The sequence below is a fragment of the Acomys russatus genome, chromosome 26 (genome assembly GCF_903995435.1).
Source record: "Acomys russatus chromosome 26, mAcoRus1.1, whole genome shotgun sequence".
Taxonomy (NCBI): Eukaryota; Metazoa; Chordata; class Mammalia; order Rodentia; family Muridae; genus Acomys; species Acomys russatus.
Genome location: NC_067162.1, coordinates 6,140,257 through 6,158,189, shown reverse-complemented (window position 1 = coordinate 6,158,189; position 17,933 = coordinate 6,140,257). Strand labels below are relative to the sequence as shown.

Below are 17,933 nucleotides of genomic sequence, written 5' to 3'. Positions count from 1 at the left end.
ATTGTATGAATTTAGGATCCCTGAGATAAAGCTTTGAGTTAAATGACTCCTGGTGTGTTTTCTTTTTCCTAGGGTTGGGGAGCCGAATACCACAGGCAGGATGTTACTAGCACCCCCTGCTGGATTGAGATACATCTGCACGGCCCTCTCCAGTGGCTGGATAAAGTTCTAACCCAGATGGGTTCGCCCCACAACCCTATTTCATCAGTGTCTTAAGGGGCCTCGGGCTTCTGTCTCTTGCAGACTCTTGAGCCTTGCATGTACTTGAAGGATGGATAAGTCAGACAGGATGAAGAGCCGACGAAAGAGCCTTGATAATACTTGACCTCTGTGACCAACTGTTGGATTGAGGAATGGACAAACCTCGGTGTGGCGTGCTGATGACACCAGGAAGCCGTTCAGTTTACATTGTGACGTTCTGTTGTAAAATCAACTAAGATGCTGACTTCTAGCAGGACTTTTGTGTATAGTTGAAAATGACATGGCCAAGCCAGGGACAAATAGCTATTAGGGGGGGAAAAATCCTAGGCAATCCCTTTGCGTGTGGGCAGAGAGGACTGGCGTTGTGGTCTTTCTGAGGTGCGCTTGTCATCAGGTGCAGCGCCCACGGTGACTCATCTTCTCATGGGTTCTCATATTTTAAAACTATTTGTTTAGAAATGAATGGGTTTTCTGTTTGTTTTTAAAGTAAAGGTTAATCTTTATGACACACATAGTAATCTTTCTAAGACTGTATGCTGGCTGTATTGCTGTCAGAATGACGTCAGGCGTATGCTCTTTGCTAAATATGTATATACAGAATATTTGGAGGTTATGAATAGTCTAAATGGCTAGTGGATCTAGAATGGTTCTGGGGGGGGGGGGACGAAATGACAACCGCAATTGTAGACTATCCCGTAAAGTTCAGTTTGTTGCCTTAAAACGAACAAGCTGGTGTCTGAATTTGCTGTGTTTCAGTTTTCTTAGAGTTTTATCTGACTTTTCTTTCTTTTCTTCTGTCTCATCTGCTCCACGTCGCAGTTAAGCAGCTGGTTAATTCCTGTAACTGTGAGAACAAATGGGTAGTTCCTTCCTTTTGCAAATCAACTGGCTTTGTATTTCAATCCCCAGTGTATGAAAAGCTTGAGTTTAATGAGCAGTTTTTTATGGAGTTTACAATTCAGACATAGGCTTTAATTTCCAAATAGGTTGTTTGCCAAACCTAGTAACTCTGTTCATTTTTAAAGACGATCTCTATTGGAATCTATTTCTAATGTTTTTTTATTTTGTTTTGTTTTTTGTACTGTGTGCCTTTTTTTTTTTTTTTCTGTTAATTTTTTTCTATTCTCCTTTGCTCTCATACATTGAGTACTTTTATTCCAACACTAGCAAAGTTTTCTCTACAGGAAACTTTTAAATAAACCTGTCATTATTGCTTACTTTGATTAAAAGTGTGTCACTGTCTTTCTTTGCATGTTAAAATTTATAGTGCCCTTTGAGTACTCTGCCAGATGCAAGATGTGGAACCTGAGTCGCTAAGAGCAGAGTGGCTAGAATCAGAAGAAAAAGGATACATAAAACTGGGGGAAAAAAAGAGAAAAACTAGTAAAATCTAAATGTGTAAACTTAAAACCAATTTGTGGAGGGAGGGACATGTGCCCCAGGGCACCTGTAGAGGTCAGAGGGTATCTGTGGAGTCAGCCCTTCCTCCTGTGATGTGGGTTTCGGGGGTCAAACTGAGGTCATCTGACTGTGGGTAAACACCATTACCCTCGGAGCCATCTTGCCAGCCCACAGATGTGTATACAGTATGCGCTGCTGAGGTAGCGGCACAGTTGCCAGTGGGGACCTGAGCAGACCAGAAGAGTAGATGCCGGAACTGAAGGTGCACACGTAGGGTAACCATAGAAGCTGTAGCGAAGGTGCTGAGAGCTCAGGCTGCACAGGAGAAAATGATGACCTTGTTGCAGGTTTGGGGAGTAGGAATGACCTACCAAGAATTTTTAAATTTATTTAAAAAGGAAAATATTTGAGGTCATTATGTTTTCTAGCTACGTAAATGCCAGTTTCACCTTACATTCTTTGCTGGACTTGGTGCACAACCCCAAAATTTAAGTATCTACTGTCTCTCATCATTTGAAATCCACTTTTAAAAGAAAAGAATGCCTTGCTCCGCTCCCCACTGAAAGTACAAAATGCATTCCCTAAACAACGACAAGACCCAAGTGTCTCTTTCTTACTGTTTTCCCCCAGACCATCAATGGCAAGCAGAGAAATCCTGGGCCAGGGGACCTACATTGTGACAGTTTCCTCTCATTGTATATGCATCGGGTGGAGATAGCATCTTCACAGACTTGGTCTGGGAGACATTCAGCTAAGGTCATGAATACCTTAGAAACGTAAACGTCACAAATACAAGAGCCACTTTTCTTGAACTTTCTGTGGTCTGTGTCTTTAATCAGCCTTTGTCATTCCTTGTGCCAGTGACCTGGACCAATGGCAGTGACAGGTAAGATAGACGGTGATGATGATGATGTTGACGACGACAAACTCAAACTGGGTGGAGTCGGGAGATGTCACAGCTGGTAAAGGGCGAGTGTGAGCATCAGAGTTTACATCCCCAGCATCCTCATAAAGTGTGGATGGGTGTGGCAGCCAACCTGTAACTCCAGCCCGAGAAGGTAGAGACAGGATCCCCCAGAGCAAGTTGCCTATGGAGACTAGCCATATCGGTGAGCTCTAGGTTTGATTGAGAGACCCTGCCTTAAAGAATAAGGTGGAAGAGCCATTGAGGGTGATTCCTGACCTCAGCCTTGGGCTTCCGCATGCATGTGCACACACAGCATACACATCACAAACCCATGAAAATGGCAAGTGGGAATAAAAATTACCATTAAGTAATGGTATTACACACAGCTAGAGATCGTCTTTCCTGGTGGAAAGCTGCTTTTGCCTTCCTGCAGTTCCTATTGGCTGCTGGGCAGTTAGTGAGTTGGATATTCGAGGAGTTATTGTCAAGTTCGTGCCTTGAAGATGTTGCTCATCCTGTCTGCTGAGACCTACTAGATGCTGGGGTGTGCAAGTGCGGTGCATAAAAAGGCCCCTTGTGCTTAAGGCAAGTGAATGGAATTCTAGTAAAATCTTAATGAAACACATTCTCATCAGCCATAGGAGGTTAATGAGTAAGACTTTTGGAAATATTTTGTTAAAACAATGAGAAAAATCAAAGCAACTATTTGTCCAGATAATGAGAAAACCAATGAGGTCAGTAAGATGGCGGAGGTAGTGGGGACGGTGTTCTGAGAATCAGTAGCTGGGATGTTTAGCGAGCCTTGGCCCCACCACCTCCGTTCCATAATTCAACAAAATTCGAGCTAGAAAATGTCTTGCGTTCCTTGCACATGTCCCCCCATCTGTAAAATGGAGATAGGAAAGCTAACCTCATTGGGCCACTTGAGATTGGCTGGACAAAGCACTCAGAACGCCTCAGACAATGATTAAATCATCTGCCTGGGAAAGGGCTTTGGTTCAGCTGGCAGTTGGACAAGACTTCGCCTTTAAACAGTCAGAAATCCTGTCCGTGAGGAGCTTACAGCCCGGAGGGCGGACACTGGAAGCGCGTGAGTGCCTAGGTCTTGTGCTCTAGGCATCGTGCCAGGGGCTTTCCCCCATCAGTCCTCTCTTCCTCACAACTTAACGACTCCATCCCCAACTCTTGCTATCCTCTGCAGAAATAAACCATCAAGACAGTATATAAAGAGAAACCACTTATTTTTGGCACCCGGTGTGGAGGTTGTGGTCTATGGCCTGACCAGGGTGAGCCATTACTTTCACACCTCTGTAAGGGACAGAGGTGGGCACGTGCCATTGCAGGAGCACAGGGCAGAAATGAGCGGCTCACTTCTTGGCTGAGCAGCAAGGGGGATGTGGGATTGGTGTGTTTGACCATCTCCTTTGAAAGCATGCCTGAAGACCTCTGACTAAACCTCACCATCTCCTGACAGCACAGTTCTGCCAGCCGAGCCTTTGACACAACAGCCTGCTGAGGGACTGTTCTGAAGTGCTGTCCCCTGAGCATAGCACTCATTACCACCTTAAGCAGAACAGGCCTGACTGCCTGCAAGAATCCCTCCAAGTTGGTCTGTTATGTTCTCATTCTCGTGAAGAGTCCTCAGACCCCTCCTGAGATGCTAGCCACGCCCTGCTCCTCCATGCCAGCTATAGGTTGTTTTGCCCAAGCTGTGCATGGTTCTGCCTGCTGCTTGAGTAGGTGGAGATTGCGGAAGGCTAACTGAAGTAGAGAGACCCCATGTAGACAGCCGTAAGGAGGTCACCACGATGGGTGAGGCCTCGGTGATGCGGTTGTTTTTCTGGTTACCCATGCTCCTCTCATCATGTCCCTGTAAGTAAGCACAGTGAACTCGCCAGCTCACCAGAGCAGAAGTGGGTAGACTCATTACTTCGGTCTATCGTTTGTTTCCCTATCTGACGTAAGGACACCTGTGCACACCTTTGCAGGAAAGATTCTCTCTCTCTCTCTCTCTCTCTCTCTCTCTCTGTCCTTCTCTGCCTCTGTCTGTCTGTCTGTCTGTCTGTCTGTCTCTCTCTCTCTCTCTCTCTGTCTCTCTGTCCTTCTCTGTCTGTCTGTCTGTCTGTCTGTCTGTCTGTCTCTCTCTCTCTCTCTCTCTCTGTCTCTCTGTCCTTCTCTGTCTGTCTGTCTGTCTGTCTGTCTGTCTGTCTGTCTCTCTCTCTCTCTCTCTCTCCTCTCTCTCTCGTCCTCTGTCGTCCTCTCTCTCCCTCTCTCTCCCGTCTCTCTCTCTCTCTCTCTCTCTCTCTCTCTCTCTCTCTCTCTCTCTCTCTCTCACACACACACACACACACGTGGCAGTAATGCTTAAGAGCAGAACCACACATCATTTTTTAAAATATATAAATAAACCAGCCCAGAAGCTAGCTATCTTGTCCAAAGTTGCCTAGTACAAGCATAAACTTACTACAAAATAAGGGAGACATGGGGCGGGGGTTGGGGAGGAGGGGGAGAGAGCTGTGTTGCCTGTTGAAGGAAGATGAACAGGGGTTAGACAGGGGCTGCATTTAAGTATGAAACTTGTAAGCTGGGTTACACGTGGATGATGGGAGACACCTCTAGGTAGAAGAGTCAGGATCAGCACCTATGAGCAATGCCTATTGTTTGCTTTGGCCTCTGAGACTGCCCTCCAGTCCCCTGGGATGATGCCCCTGAGCTGTCTGTGTGCTATCTAGAGACTACACCTACAAAAGACTATGGAGGGAAAGTGTAAGCATGTATACAAGGCAGACAATAGAAAAGTGCAAGTGGACAAGAGGTCCAGGTGTATTTGGGAGCACCGGAAAGCATAGGAGAGTTAGACAGGGGCCACACCATTAATGCTCTTGGGTACATTAGGCTAAGGAATAGGACTTCTTTTCCCTCCTAGGATTATAACCCCTTGATTGACAGGATCACTTGAGGATCAAACACACATCCAAGATGCAGCTCCAGGGAAGGACGGCAGAAAGGAACAGAGAAGAAGCAGAGAAAGCAGGCTTCCGCAAGCAAGGAGCAAGGTTTGCTTTACAGAAGGGCCCACACAGGACAGAGAAGGGCGGGGCCTGAGAATAAGTTGATACTTAGGACTTAGGAAGCCATTGCTGAGCTACGAGCTTTGGGGGGTATTTGGCTTCTTTTCCTATTGCTGCAATAGGCACACTGACAATAACTACGGGAGAAGGAAAGATCCGTAACTCACAGTCCAGGGGGAGTCCATCATGGTGAGAAAGCGAGGGCAGGAGCAGCTGGTCCCACTGCACCCACAATCAGGAACAGAGTGATGTACACACTGCTGCAGCGAGGCCCCCTTTCTCCAATTATACAACTCAATGCCAGGGAATGAAGCCGCCCACAGTGGGCATGTGTCTTCCTACCTCAAAGAACACAATCAACTGTGGTGGTTTGTATAGGAACGGCCGTTATATGCTTGTGTGTTTGAATGCTTGGTCCATAGGGACTGGCACTACCAGGAAGCGTGGCATTGCTGGAGTGGGTGTGGCTTTGTTGGAGGAAGTGTGTAACCGAGGGTGGGCTTTGGAAGCCCCAGATGCTCAAGCCACACTCAGGTCTGCATGAGCGCTGCACTGCTTCCTATCATAGCAATACTGCCTAAGCCTCTGAAACTCTAAGCCAGGCCCAAATGAGGTGTTTTCTTTTATAAGAGTTGCCTTGGTCATGGTGTCTCTTCGCAGCAATGGAAACCCTCAGACAGCAACACAATCCCCTACCGTCATGTTCACATGCCCATCTGCCCGGTGACTCTAGATTTAGTGAGATTGACAGTTAACTCATCCTTGGGGATGAGGAAGCCGTGGTATATAAAGTCAGCATGTGACAGTTTGGAAGTCTGAGCTGAAAGGAATGAAAGCAGTATTTTTGAGCTCTAGAAAGGTTTATTGGTGAGGAGGCGACAAAGATGGAGAACGGAAGATGATGGGTAGGAGGAATGGTCGTGTTAGGACCGGAGAGATAGCTGTCTCCTGGTGAGTCCTGCACAGCCAGGGGATGGGGTCAGAGCAGCTGCCGTGAGAGAGGGAGGGGCCCACTAGTTAACCAGCCAAGCATCCTCAAGAAGTGCAGGCATCGCTGACGTGGGCAACAGGCCTGCTGTTGCTCCAGCTGGAACAGGGGCTCAGGGAACAAGCCTGTGGCCAAGATGCGAGAGCCGAGGGTTGACACAGCAGCCCTGAGGGGAGTTCTATAATGCTTATTTTCATCACGCTGTGACCATGCTTGTCTCAGTCACTTGTTTCCTTGCTGTGGCCAAATTACCTGACAAAGGCAGCTTAAATAAAGAGGGGTTGGTTGGTTGCTTGCTTGGTTTTTGTCCTTTTGTTTTATTTCAGAGTCCACAGTCCACCATGAGGACTATGGTGGGGAAGCTGTGGAGGCAGGAGCCGGAGGCAGCTGGTCAGACGGCATCTGCAGTCAGGAAGCAGAGGTGGATGGATGCTGGTGCTCAGCTCACTGTCTCCTTTTTGAAGAATAAGTATAAATATATATATGTGTGTGTGTGTGTGTGTGTGTGTGTGTGTGTGTGTATACACAGACACATATAAGGTTTCTCAAGACAAGGTTTCTCTGTGTAGCCTTGGCTGTCCTGGGCTTGCTTTGTAGGCCAGGCTGGCCTCGAACTCACAGAGATCTGCCTGCCTCTGCCTCCCAAGTGCTGGCATTATAGGCATGCGCCACCATCCAGCTTAAAATCATGTTTTCTTTAAGACAGTGAGTTATGTACCCCAGATTGGCCACAGACCCACAGTGGAGCTAAGGATGACCTTGATGTTCTGATCCTTCTGTCTCCATCTTCCAAATGCAGGGATGATGGTGTTGGGGAGACAACTTTGGCCTCACGAATGCTAGGGAAAATTCCTGGATTGACCCTGGGCTGTTCTGGTTTGAACAGACAGTCCACCGGACCCTATGCTCCCAACTCCCTCTATCGGTTTCAGGATCAACGAAGCCACAGGAGCCACGCCGCTGGGCTCCTGTCATCCCCTTACCTCATCGGCTTTGCGGTTAGCAGCCTGTGTGTGTCACCATCACCATATTCCTTAAGCCATTCACCTTCCGGGTAATTCTCCATCCCGAACGCTCACCCTTCGTTTTGTAGGTGAGGACTTATGTTGGTTAATGTAACCTTATCTCTTCTGGCCAGGACATGGAAATCATTTCTTCCACTTCTGTGAGTGTATGCTCTGTAACTAGGTGACCTGGCAGCCACTTTGCCCTGGGTGACTGCCTCAATACACAGCACATTCTACTGTCACCAGCCATCATATATTAATAGCCCGCTTGTATTGAGTAAGATCCATTAACTTGTCCCTACCAATGTTCTTACCTCATCCTGCACTTGGCTCCCATCTAAATATAGTTAGAAACCTTCAGTTAGCATAGGCCCTGCTTGCTCGGAGGAAGAAGACAACGTAAATGAATTTAACATTTATAGGCTGAGTAATTCTGCTGTAGCGTAAGTACTACACGTAACATCACTCAGACATTTCTCTAAAGTTAATCCCTGTACGACAGTAAAGTGCTTTAAAGTTCAAGCCAACATGGCTCCAGTATCAATGAGTTGTGACATTAATCTATCTTTAAGATGGGAGGAGGGGTCTATATTTATTCCAGACCCCAGCTTTCATCTCTCGGAAACTGAATAAAAGGGGAGAAGAAAGGGCTTTGAGTAAGGAGACCTGTATCCAGATCCTGGCCCCTGCACTTCCTCCTGAGTGGTTTCTGGAACATTCTCCAGATCTATTGAAGCCCTGTTTTCTATATGAAAAGAGGGCAGGGCTATTCTTCATGAATGTTGTGAAGACTAGGGATAATTAAGTCCTGTTGACCATACCTATTAAATAGTAGTTATATTATTATGTTTCCTTATGCTGGTGTGTGGTAATAGATCTCTCTCTCTTTCTCCCTCTCCCTCTCCCTCTCTCTCTCTCTCTCTCTCTCTGTGTGTGTGTGTGTGTGTGCACATGCGTGTTTGAAAATGTGCAAAAATCACTTTCAAGTTTAGATTTAAAGTTGTACACTCAGCACGGAAGTTATACTTAAATCAGCTTGTGAATTTTCTATGATGTAGAAAACAGAATCCATCAAATTCTCTCAGAAGATGTGTAAGTGACTTTTAAACTGAGAAACCCTAGTCTTGTACTGGAGGTGACCAATAAATATCGATTACTGAAGTCAACTGCCACTGTCTGTGTGAGCATGGGCCCGAGGCCGCCCTTCTGCGGTCTGCCTGTAGTGCAAGCATTAATTACTCCTTTATAGCACACTATTACGATGACATCCATTCTCTGCATTGGGAAATCATTTGAAATACATAAAGGAGCACACCCTCATGCTTTGATAAATGAACATAATTAGTTCCAAAAGTTTTAGCCACAAGCTAAAACTGGTGTCATCAATCATTAACTATTCCCATTAAAATTAATGTGTGAAATGTCAGAGCTCCTCTTGATAGAATAATTAATAGAGAAATGCTTTGTTTGATAGTATTGGGGTCCCCAAGGCTCTGTCCTGACTGTCCCTCCACCCACCCTCTCTCTCAACATAACCTGTACTCTTCAATCAATCAATCAATCAATCAATCCCAGGGTCCCATTGCCTCCTATGTACTGCTGATCCCTGGATGAGTCTCCAGTCTCAGGAATGGTGTAGACCCACGTTTTCTTTGCCAATGTCATCTCAAACTTAACACGGGGACAACTCAACTCCTGTGTCCCATATCACTCTCTCACTCACAGTGTGATCTTCTCTTCTTGGTCACCATTGACCAGGGACATTTACCCAGGTACTAAATCAGCTCATCCCACATCCAGACCATTAGTAAGCCCCTCTGCCTCCCCCTCCGCCCATCCTCCGTATGCCCGTCTCTTTTCAGATCTACTTTCCCCACCTTAGCTGAGGTGACTTTATCCCTTGCCCCAGCCACAGCTTCTGAAATCGTGGGTCACAACCACACAGATGGTCACAAAACTGAATGTTGGGGGTTGCAAAAAAAATAAATAAATAAGGGCTTATAAAAGTACAGTGACCGAGAATTATTTCAAAGTCGAATGCGTAATGAAGCCAAGGCATTCTGGCTGTGCTCACCGCTGTTGAAGCATGTCCCTTCACCGCAGCCTTGGTTCAGACCACAGAACCATTCACTCTTTGCTAGTGCATGCCTCCATGCCACCGCCAACAAACATTACCCGCACCTCCCAAGCTCACATTCAAGATGAGCATATGATATTATTAGTAACCTCGCTTTTACTGTATAGTTTTCTGTTCTTATGAAAACATAATGGTTTAATTACAGAAAACCAACACTTTCAATATTTTCCTACTGGTGTTCCAATGTAAGTATTGAACTAATATATCCTTGGGATGTATTGTATGCGAATGCTTGATTTTAAAGTTGATGTTTGGATGCGAAGTCCCATATAAGTAATTGTCCAATACATTTTGGCTTGAGACTACGAGAGAATGTACAAATACCAGATTGCCCTACGTATGATCCTGCCATCTTGTATTATGTATTCATACTGAGTGGTTCTCAGATTTGGCTATTACAAAATCAAAATATCCATCAGCTCTGCAAACTTTTGAAGATGCTTCGCATCCAACGATGTCAACTACTCTGCCAGATTTACCTCTTTTTGGAGAAATAAATGAGAGCGCCTTTCTCATTAGTATGCACATTTCTTTTGTATTAATGAACAGTAAACCCATGTACACTAAAGAATGGTTTTATTTTATTTATTTATTTATTTTTGGTTTTTCGAGACAGGGTTTCTCTGTGTAGCCTTGGCCATCCTGGGCTCACTTTGTAGACCAGGCTGGCCTTGAACTCACTGTGATCCGCCTGCCTCTGCCTCCCGAGTGCTGGGATTAAAGGCGTGCGCCACCACACCCAGCTAAAGAATGGTTTTAAAACGAACTTCTTGTAACAGAAACTATTTGCTTTACAGGCCTTAGTTAATACACCTGCTTATCTGGGGGCCGTGAAACGGGCTCAGGTGCCACGGATGCGAGGGGGAGGAGGTGCCAGCCTGGCCTGAGCTTGCCCTGGAGCTGCCTCCCTGCACACTCCCCAGCTTCACTTAAAGCTTCAACTGAGCCCATTAGTCCAGCTTTTGGATCTCCGTGAGTTCAAGGCCAGCCTAGCCTACATAGTGAGTTCCTGGACTGCCAGAACTACATAGCAAGATCTTGTCTCAAAAGAAAAAAAAAAAAAAGAAAAGAAAAGAAAAAAGAAATAACCAAAAACAAACAAACAAACAAAATCTTCATTTACTCTGAGGTGATGTGAAAATGTGCATCAGGGCTGTAGGGAAAGGCCAGCAGTTGACACGCTTTCAGCTCAGGTGTGTGGACGGGAGTTCACATCCTCTGATCCTGTGAAAATGCTAGGTAAGTGTGGTAGCTGCCCAGAAATTCCAGTGTAGGAAGGGAGAGACAAAGGCTCCCCAAAACAAGCTGCCTAGTAAGACTGGCCCTTTCAGTGAGCTGTGGTTTTGATAAGGAGACCCTGCTTCCGTTGATAAGATGGAAAAGTGATTCAGAGAGAATGTCAACCTCTGACCACTGAGCATGCACACGTGCGTACACACACACACACACACACACACACACACACACACACACACACACTGGGTCTCCCTAAATGCTCAATCACATGCTGTAGAGAGGTGCAGTCTGTGAGCCTGGATGGTTTAGCATCTCAATCTGGTGGTGAAGCCCAGGAGGATTCCTGGAGAACTGTGGCTCTTGAGTGCATGTTGGAAGGCCAGAGAATCTGGGTTTCAGTGTCAATGAAGGGTGGCAGCAGCAGCGACAGCATCAGAGTAGATTCACTCACCAGCAAGAGAGAAGGCAGGCATGCAAAAAAACCAATAGCTTTCCCCTTGGACCTCCTTACATCGGTGCCTGCATTGGAAGGCGTCAGTCTCTCTGGAGCAGAGTCTTCTCTCAGTTAAAGCCTCCAGAACACACCCTTACAGACCCACCCAGAGGCGCACCTCCTAGTTGACCCAACCAAATTTAATCATTAGACAACACAACACTATCTCGGGCAACAAATACTCCCAGTGTGACTTTCCAGCCACAGCCCCCAACTCTTCTAGTTTTAGTTTGAAGAAAGACCATATCTCATTCCTCTGGGGGTTTCAGAACTTGAAGATGACAGGTCCTCTCCAATGCTTTGCATGAACAGACAAATGAGCCAGCCAGCGCTCTGTAGCCCTTCCCACAGAAGAGCACACAGATGCTTCGTCTTAGTGGTCAGCTTGGCTGCATTTAGAATCACCTACAAAAGTCAACTGTAGAAGAGTCTGTGGGGGGAGGAGGCATTTCTAGAGAGGTTAAAATGAGAAAGGAGGGTCCACCCTTATTATGAAATGGCACCATACCATAGGCCAGGGTCCTAAAGGGGCTGAGCACCCGTGTCCGTCACTCTCTTTCTCCTAACTGCGAGCACAGCTTGAGCGGCCGCCTTACAGCCCTGCTTGCCGGCCATAACCTTTTTTGGCAGTGCCACAGTGAATTTGGGCCTCCAAACTCTGAGCCCCCAGGGCGACTCCTCTTTTCTTAGGTTGCTCCTTGTCAGGGATTTGGTCACAGCATTGAAGGAAATACCTACAACAAGTGTACATTCCTACTTTAAGCCTTTTGTCTTTTAGAAGTTGAGCATGGGTCTGGAGAGATGGCTCAGTGGTTAAGGCGTGCTTTAACTGCTCTTCCAGAAGACCCAGTGCCAGTTCCCAGCACCCATGTCAGGAAGCTCATAACTACTTGCGTGCCCAGCTCCCAGGGATCGGCACCTCCTTCTGGCCTGTTTTTAAAGACAAACATGACTCTTCTTCCCACAAAGAGGTAGAGGCCTCCTCATGCAGCTTGAACATACAGCTGTAACTTTCCTTCGGATTCTACCTCTTCAATGCATTGTTTGATAAAAACCATAGCTACGGGCTGAAGAGATGGCTCAGTGGTTAAGAGCACTGCCTGCTCTTCCAAAGGTCCTGAGTTCAATTTCCAGCAACCACATGGTGACTCAACAGCCGTCTAGAATGAGATCTGGCGCCCTCTTCTGGCCTACAGTTGTACACGCAGGCAAAACATTGTATACATAATAAATAAATCTTTAAAAAAAAAAAAACATAGCTAGTGTGATGGCAGGTGTAAAACTGGCAAAATTTCATTGAAAGTATGTGTGAACACACAATTGTGTTAGGGTTTCCAAAAGGGTAGAGAGTGTAGCCAGCCCCCCATCCCCACCCCGGTTCACGGTTAAACGGAGACAGCCCGGCTTTGGGCATAGGAAAGCGTGAGGGACCAGGTAGATGATGTTAGGCGCAAAGGCGGGGAGTCTCTGAGGTTGATTATAAAATGTTTTGTCTAAGTCCCAATGTGTAGCTTCCCAGAAAAGGTGGGGGCAGATGTGCTCACTGCCTTCAATAAATTCTCAAAACCATCTATCCTACCAACCAACTTCTCCCTTGGTGGGGAAACTGAGCCTAACCAATCAGGTGTTTGTCTGAGCCCCATAACTCCTCAGCACTTGTCTGAGCTGGTGGCAGGTGCTTTGCAGACGTCACCTTCTCTGTGAGTTTAAACTCCTCGAGCTCCTGTCCTCACCTACAACTTTTTTTTTTTTAATAGCCTGAGGGCAATGCTGTCTTGGAATTTACTCTGCTAAACAAATCAGTCCATCACTGTTGATCCGACCTCACTGAAATTCTCAGGACGCTAGTGAGGTGTGGCCGGAAAGTAACAAGAGTTCGCTCAAGGTTCGCCCTGAAGCCTCAGGAATTTTCCCCTTACTATCCGTATTTCCACGGGAAGTCTGGTTTTTCACACTCCTGCCGCATTTGGCCACCCAGCCCTGCGTATAGCACTCCAGGACTTCTTGAGACAACGCCTTTAGCTCTTCCACATCCCCCCACAAGCCAGGGGTCTAAGAACAGCACGGTGAGCCTATCATAGACAGCCCTGTTTCTCAGTACCGATCTTCTCTATTGGCTACCTCCCTTCCTATCACTGCAACCAAGGGCCTGACAAGAAGCAACTTATAGTGGCAGGGCTGCCCTGGCTCCTGCTTTGAGGGTGCAGGCATCCTGGAGGGTAGGCGGGTGGCAGCGGCAGAGGCAGCTTGGCCTGCATTTGTGTATCTCAACACACAGAGGCCGCGCTGTAAATCTTAAGCCCCATTCCCCAGAGACCTGCTGAAGACATGTTTCCCTGTCCCCTCCTCCCCCCACCCAGAGACTCACTTCCTCCGGATGGGCCCCAAGATTCCACAGCTTCCCCCCAAACAGTACCAGCAGCTGGAGACGAGAGACTTAGTGATTAAATGCACCAATCCGTGGGGGATGGTTTACATTCGAACCATAACCGCTTCGTAGATTGTTGGCAGGGCTCTATGTATCCTAAATCAAATATAATATTTAAAACAGGGGTGACACAATATGCTTATTACATTTGGTGTCCATTTCACACCAGATAATGTAACTGCACTAGGATCCTTTCAGGTCCCGTCTCCCCCATCCCCCACCCCCTCCCCATCACACACACAATGCTATGGACACTCTAATTCCACTTACATTGTCAAAATGCAAAATACACAATGAAATTACTGGGTTGTGTTTGAGCTTTTAAAATCGTAGTTTCACAGGCTCTTAGTTTCTAAAGTAAACATGACGCGCTCTATTTATGCACCAGTCAAGCTATTTTGACCTCTAAAGGGTCTGCACATTTTATTGTTGGTCTGCGCTGTAGGAAATTATTACCCAGAGCACTTGGAAGATTCTTGTCTCAGTTCCACCTGTATCTGTTTGGAAATAAAAGCATCCTGCATCTCGGTCGGAGTACAGATAAGGAGGAAGCTGTGTGTTTTTGTTGCTGGTCCCTGAATGCGGTCTCTGTAGTGCTGTGACTTGGTAAAATTGCTGATGAGTGCAGCTACCACAGTCCACTGTCCAGTTCTCTATTTTCATGGTGTTTAGTTATTGTGTGTATGTGCATACATGCGTGTGTGTGTGTGTGTGTGTGTGTGTGTGTGTGTGTGTGTGTGTGTGTAGGCTAGAGATTGACATTGCATGCCTTCCTCAGTCTTTAATTGACTTTTTTTTTTTTTTTTTTTTTTTTTAAGGCAGAGTCTCTTGCTCAACCTGGCACTCATTGATTTGGCAGGGCCAGTGGGCCACTGAGTCCCAGAGCTCTTCCCAAGGCTGGGATCACACTCACACACCACGCGTTAGGAGTACCTAATGTCATACATGGGAGTGCTGGGGGTCTGAACTTAGGTCTTCCCGCCAGCGCAGCAAGCGCTTTACTGACTGAACCATCCCCCGGCCCCATTTTCTCAGCTTCAGACAACACTGAGGGATAACAGGATGCTCTTCCCAGGCTATGTACTTGTCTGTGATGAAGCTATGGCCCTTTGGGGGAAGCTGGGAGAGATAAGAGAGAGAGAGAGACAGTGGTTCAGATTAAGATCTCTCCGTGGTATTTTATGCTCTTGCCAAAGAATGAATTCAGAGACAATGTAAGACTGGGAGGAGCCTTCACCACAGAGTGAAAGTGAGGTAGGGGATGCTAGGCCCCCAGCTGCTTCCCGGCACCATTTGGGCCACATGAGCATCTACGTCAGCTCCCTTCGGTACAAATGGCATGAACCATGGTTGTTAACACCCTTCCTGCCACAGGCGGCAGGTGCCTCCCATACTGGGGCCCCTTGGGGACAGTGGAACATCAACATCCTCTGGCTTGAATAGCTTAGTGGACGACCAGAAAACCCCTTTCCAAATGGCTTGGTTAGTGGCCTGAGAGCATCCTTTTGATGTGGACAGCAGGTGCTTCCCTTGGCCAGACCTCTGGTAAGAAACAAATCCTGTTTTACAGCCTTATGGCCGGCTTAAAGCCAGAATTTGGAAAGAAACATGACACACCTGCAGCCATGACAAGAAAACAGGATGAATAACTATCCCCTTAACTGAGATGCGTGCTTATACATCTCAGAAGCTCCTCCCTGAGGCAGTTGCATGCAGATTGACTGGGAAACCTTAAATTCTGAGCTCTAGCTTAGAAAGCATTTCCCCTCCTCTTCCTTCCCTTCTCTAGACTCCAGCCAACATCCTGTACCTGTTTGCCTGAGAGGCTTCCTGGGCACCCTCACCCCTCAGAGGCTTCCTGGCATGCTGGGCATCCTCATCCCTTAAGAGGCTTCCTGGGCATCCTCACCCCCGCAGAAGGCTCTCCCACCGTGCAATGGCTTGCACGGACTTGCATTAATATAGTTGCTGGCTTTACTAACTTCTGCCTCAGAGGTTAACTTTATTTTCTTCCTCTCGCCTCCAGGCAGCTGCTAGGGTCTTTAGCTTGCTGGTGCTGTTGTTTTCTCCCTGCAGCCCAAATAAAGCCCTTCAGTTCCTTTCAGATTCCTTTCTTTAACTTCTTCTATGAGAGCACAGAACTGCAAAAAAAAAAAAAAAAAAAAAAAAAAAAAAAAAAAGGGCCCCACACCTGCTTCTGGTACACACTCTAAGGACGACTGTTGGCATTCTAAGAGAAAGTAGCCCTCATCAGAAAATGCACCATCTACATCACGGGCAATCTTTTTCTGTGTTTTGTTTTGGGTTTTTGTTTTGTTTTGTTTTGTTTTTCGAGACAGGTTTTCTCTGTGTAGACTTAGCTGTCCTGGACTCACTTTGTAGATCAGGCTGGCCTCGAACTCACAGCAATCTGCCTGCCTCTGCCTCCTGAGTGCTGGGATTAAAGGCGTGCGCCACCATCCCTGGCAATCACAGGCAATCTTAACGAGGGGAGGATTGTGAGCTACTTGTGGTGGGGACGGGTGGAGGGACTTTTGGAATGAGTCAAGTTTGTCCAGAACAGAGTTCATTTCCTTCTTCTGTGCTTGTGTGGGGTTTCAGGCTAGTCGTGGCCCCTGATGTGTCACGAAAATGGCCAGCTCTGCAAGGCTGACACTACAGTGATGTCACGATTAGGAAGCAAAGGACATTTTGCTGTGGATCACCTTGGTGGGGCATGTTGGTGCCAGTCTCCATTTTCCGTGTTTGAGTGGTCCTGTCGTGACCCTGGCCAGCCTGCCTCAGTCCCACTCACAGCTGCCTTTATTGCTAAAAATCTTGCTCTCATGGGGCAAGGGAGGGAGAGAAAGTGGCCAACTTCTGAAGAGCTCTGTTATATTTCTAAAAAGCCATGGGGGCAGGCAGGAGGCGGTCCTTCCCCTTCTCCAAGAATACTTTACACAAGAGAGATGGAGAAGAAAGAGAAGCCAGAAGAAAAAAAAATGGATCTGAGCATTATGCAAATGTGGCCAGATACCACATTAGCATTATGCACATATAAGGACAAATGCATGCAAATTGCAAGTGCAGAAGTGAGCAGAGGACCTGGCCAAGAGGGATGGCCTGGCAAAACCCCAACCCAGAAGGAAGAGGATGGGAAGGGAGTCTGGGAGGACCAGGAGGAGAGCAGGCAGCTTCTGGATGTTACTTGAATGCACGTGCGTTTCTTCTGTGCACCCGTACTGAGACCCTCTGCCAAGAAGGAAGGTTTCATTTAACATTGGAGCAGGGCTGCCAGGAAATTGCAAGGAGGAAGTAAAGCCTGGAAGCAGTCCAGCAAGAGCCTTAGTCACCTGCAGTGTGTGGTCATATTCAAATAGAACCAGGGTCCTTGGTAAAACAGTCTTGTTCTCTCTGGGCTCTTCACAAGACTGTCAAGCTGCAGGATAAGTGGGGAAAGGCACAGATGGGTCCTGACTAGGGGTCAAATGTTTTATTATTATTATTATTATTATTGTTGTTGTTATTATCATTATTATTATTATTACTACTACTACTACTACCTAATTCTTGACTAGCTAGCCAGTATCCTTCTCAGGGTCCAGACCTGCTATGTCTTGTCCGACTGACCTGTGCCCGCTGGTCCCCAAACAGGACTCATGAGGATTTCGCCGCAGACACAGTGAGGTGGTAGGAATCTGAATGACCACCCTGGATTCCCTTTGTTAATCGGATAATCATTCCATGTGTTCCTGTGCCTTGCTTCATCTTTTACTCATTGCACACAGCTCTAGTTTTGTTTGGGACTTTTTAGTTTTTAAAAATACATTTATTTAAAAATATTTTATTGGGAGGCTGGAGGCTGGAACCATTGCGTAGCTGGCAGCCGGGATCATGAAGACTGAAGAGACCACCTTCTAGCCAGACAAGACTTCCAGTGGAGGGAGGAGTACACCAACCCACCCAAAAACACTTTGACCCAAAATGTACCCTGCCTACAAGATGTGCAGGGATAAAGATAGAGCAGAGATGGAGGGAATGTCCAACCAACAGCTGGCCCAACCTGAGACCCACCCCATAAGAGA

The 17,933-nt window shown here is 46.8% G+C and overlaps 1 protein-coding gene across 1 annotated transcript in view; it reads left to right on the top strand.

Moving 5' to 3' along the window:
• The window catches only part of Smad1 (SMAD family member 1), a 65,129-nt gene extending 64,285 nt beyond the window's left edge, over positions 1-844 (top strand). The window contains exon 7 of the mRNA XM_051168521.1: positions 73-844. Coding sequence (XP_051024478.1) covers positions 73-216 — 144 coding nt within the window. The 3' untranslated portion in view covers positions 217-844. The remainder of the gene's footprint in view (positions 1-72) is intronic.
• The last annotated feature ends 17,089 nt before the right edge of the window (positions 845-17,933 follow it).